Source organism: Acanthisitta chloris, unplaced genomic scaffold (assembly GCF_000695815.1).
Source record: "Acanthisitta chloris isolate BGI_N310 unplaced genomic scaffold, ASM69581v1 scaffold41269, whole genome shotgun sequence".
In the NCBI taxonomy this organism is placed as follows: domain Eukaryota; kingdom Metazoa; phylum Chordata; class Aves; order Passeriformes; family Acanthisittidae; genus Acanthisitta; species Acanthisitta chloris.
In genome coordinates, this window is record NW_008691618.1 from 1 (window position 1) to 3,095 (window position 3,095).

Below are 3,095 nucleotides of genomic sequence, written 5' to 3' on the forward strand. Positions count from 1 at the left end.
ATAACTGTGTGTGTGCCACAGCCCAACTGTGTGTGTGGCACAGCCCACAGCTGAGCCTGTCTGGCATGGGGTGGGTGAGGCAGAGCATCCCCAGGGCAGGAGGGAGAATTTGGGGCACTGACCTAACCCCAACCCTTGTCACAGCACTGTCCTTGGCCTGAGCTCCTCAGAGGGACAAAGAAGAGGCTTCAATTTCTTTGCCCAGCACCTTCCTCTCTGTCTCTCACAGCTTAATGCATCCAACCTGCTCCTTCCCTGGGTTTTCCCTCCTGGCTGCTGGGAGCTGGGAGGGAGCAGGTGACTGGGAGAGGGGAAGACAAAGGTGCCCTGTGGAGCAGAACCATTGGAGGGGGAAAAATGAGACGAGCTGGAAGCTTTTCAGGGCACAGAGGCTGTGAAAGGGCCAATGGGGCTGTGTTTGTGCCCTGTAATTAACACTCCACAACTGGATGGGCCAGAAATTGGAGGAGCTCTGGGGACTGGCAGCAATGGGACAGTGCTGGAGCTCAGCAGGAGCTGAGGCAGCTCCTAATCCTGGGCTGACTTGTGTCCCCTGTGTGGTGCTCAGGGAGTTTGCCTGTTAGCCCTGATGAGAGGCACATTCAGAAGGGTCATAGAATCATGGAATCTCCTGAGGATCCTGTGGAAAAGGATCCACAAGGATCATGGGGTCCAACTCCTGGCCCTGCACAGCCCAACCCCAACAGCCTTGGGGTCTGAGATGTGCCACGCTGTGCCTGAGAGTGTTGTCCAAACACTCCTTGAGCTCTGTCAGGCTTGGGGCTGTGACCACTGCCCTGGGGAGCTGTTCCAGTGCCCAAACACCTCTGGGGGAAGAATCTTCTGATATCCAACCTAACCCTGATCCAGTGCCCAAACACCTTCTGGGAAAAGAACCTTTTCCCAACACCCACCTAACCCTCCTGACACATCTCCAGGAGCTCCCTTGGTCTCCTGGGGGGGCTCAGTGCCCATCCTGGGGGGATTGGCTGTCCCCAGCCCTGGGCAGTGGCACACCTGGTGCCAAGTCATCCAGCCAGGCTTCTCCCTGGGGAGAGCTCCCTCCCTCCTGAACTGGGCACTGAACCAGGAGGAAGAGGAGGGACAGGCTGAGCAGGACTGGCCACACAGAAGTGGGATGCAGGGCTAGGGAACGGATAGCTTGGAGGAAACATCACTTTTCCCCTCTTGGAAATGTAATTTCTCGGCTGGCTGATTGCATCCCGTGGATGAAGCTCCAAGTCATTCATTCCATAGGCAATTTAACCCACTCTCCCCCAAACTAGCCACAGAGCCACTTGGTGAAGGGCTTTATTGGGCAAAATCAGCTCCAAGCAGGAGAGACAACTCCCACCCCATCCCCTCAGAGCAGAGCTCGCCGGGTCTTGCTCCAGGTCTCGTTCACTCTTCTGCAGGAGACTCTGGTGCTCCCTCACCGTGTCCAGGCAGGGAGCAGGGCCCAGCTGGATCTGCCAGCAAACCCCCTGCCCTGAGAGCCCTCCTGGGGAGCCACCCCCAGACCCCTCACCCCCAGTGCCGGAGCTTGGCTCCGCTCTCCCTGGTGTGTCCCTCGGGCTTTGCCGCCGCCACGGCGAGGAGGTTCTCAGGCTCCAGCACAAACATGCCATACAGGTTCCACAGCAGCATGGCCAGGAGGGGCAGGAAGGTCATGCAGAAGCCAAAGGCACGGAAGGAGCGTCCCATGGCATAGGACAGCCAGAAAATCAACCTGGAGAGGGCAGAGGGTGAGGGCTGAGCTGGGCGATGCCTTGGGACAGCACCAGCTTCACTCAGACGTTCCTAGAGACAGCTGGAGGAATCTTAAAGATCTCTTCCAAGCTAGGATTCTAGGAAGGAGGGTGTGGGATGCAGAACCCCTTCTGGCTGTGCTGAGCAGGAGTTTGCACCAAGGGACGGTGTTTGGGGGCCCAACTGCACCTCAGAGTGAAGGAGCCACTTACCGGGAGATGGCGAAGAGCCCTGTGAGCAGTGGAATGAGCTTGAGCAGCTCCTGAGGGAGGTAAGTGACCAACACAGCCATGTTGAAGAAGTAGAGGATGAAGAGGTGGATGGACTGGGAGACATAGGTGCGATGGATCTCCACCTCCCTCTGCAGCTCCCCAAAGGGCTCCAGGGCGGAGGAGCAGAGCCGGGAGATGCCGCTGACAATCATCCCTGGGGGGCAGAGAGAAGGGCTGAGTTAGCACCAGAGAGAGAGGAAAACTGCTGCTCCAGCCCCAGCTCTGCTCCCTGCAGCCCTGGTGGGGCGAAGAGCTCCCAGCCCGAGCCCAGAGCTCACCCAGCACGACGGGGAAGGTGGCGAAGGCGGCGCAGCGCAGGGTGTAGACCAGGCGGGCGCTGACGGTGGGCAGCAAAGGGGCATCGAAGGGCAGGAAGATGTAGGCCCCGTAGATGAGGCAGGGGCAGAGCAGCAGAGCTCCTGCCACCGAGGCCATGGCCTTGAGGTTGTCAGTGCCACAGTCCCTGGCGCAGGGGAACTGTGACCTCTCTTCCAGGGCCTTGGCCATGTGCCCCTCAAAGCCCAGAGGGTCTCTGTAGCGGGAGGGCACCATGGGGAGGAGAACCTGCTTGTGGTGGAGGCTGCTGGGTCTGTCCCTGGGAAGGACATGACCCTCCCTGCCCTCCTCCCGGGGCCACGGCGTGGAGTGCTGCTGCTTCTGCTTGCAGGGGCTCTGCTCGATGCACTGGGGGTCGATGGGCACGAAGACATGGGCTGCCATCACGGGCAGCCCAGGGCCTTCCTCATCCTCAGCCTCAGCCGGGGGGCAGGGGGGAACAGCTTCCTCGGGGTCCTCGCGTCCCCCCTCAGGGCTGGAGCGTCTCTTGGGCTCCACGGGCTCGGGCTGCCCACGGGTGCTGTGCTGGCACTGGTCCCACGGCAGGGTGGCATCAGGGTCCTCCGGGGGTTCAGCTGGGGCTGGTGGCACCTTGTCCAGGACCACCTTGCCCAGCTCCAGCAAGGCCACCTCCTCGGGGGGCAGCACGGGATCGGGGGCAGCCATGGGACCGCTGGGGCTGGCTGAGAGGGGATGAGGTTCCTGTGCCTTCTGCTGTCACCCTGGAGAGAGGATACA

At 60.8% G+C, this 3,095-nt stretch overlaps 1 protein-coding gene across 1 annotated transcript; it reads right to left on the bottom strand.

Annotated features, from left to right (window-relative positions):
* Nucleotides 1-1,524: 1,524 nt before the first annotated feature.
* On the bottom strand, nucleotides 1,525-3,023 carry TMEM79 (transmembrane protein 79). The gene is made up of 3 exons (XM_009082282.1): nucleotides 2,300-3,023; nucleotides 1,962-2,175; nucleotides 1,525-1,729 (listed from the first exon to the last, which is right to left on the bottom strand). The coding sequence occupies exons 1-3, from the start codon at nucleotides 3,021-3,023 to the stop codon at nucleotides 1,525-1,527; spliced, it is 1,143 nt and encodes a 380-aa protein (XP_009080530.1).
* Nucleotides 3,024-3,095: the final 72 nt, after the last annotated feature.

Excerpts from the sequence above, each read along its gene's own strand:
- TMEM79 (XM_009082282.1), bottom strand. The coding sequence starts at position 3,023 with ATGGCTGCCCCCGATCCCGTGCTGCCCCCCGAGGAGGTGGCCTTGCTG. Across the intron at positions 2,176-2,299 it reads CACCTTCCCCGTCGTGCTGG|GGATGATTGTCAGCGGCATC; the intron begins GTGAGCTCTGGG and ends TCTGCCCCCCAG. Across the intron at positions 1,730-1,961 it reads GGGCTCTTCGCCATCTCCCG|GTTGATTTTCTGGCTGTCCT; the intron begins GTAAGTGGCTCC and ends TGCCCTCTCCAG.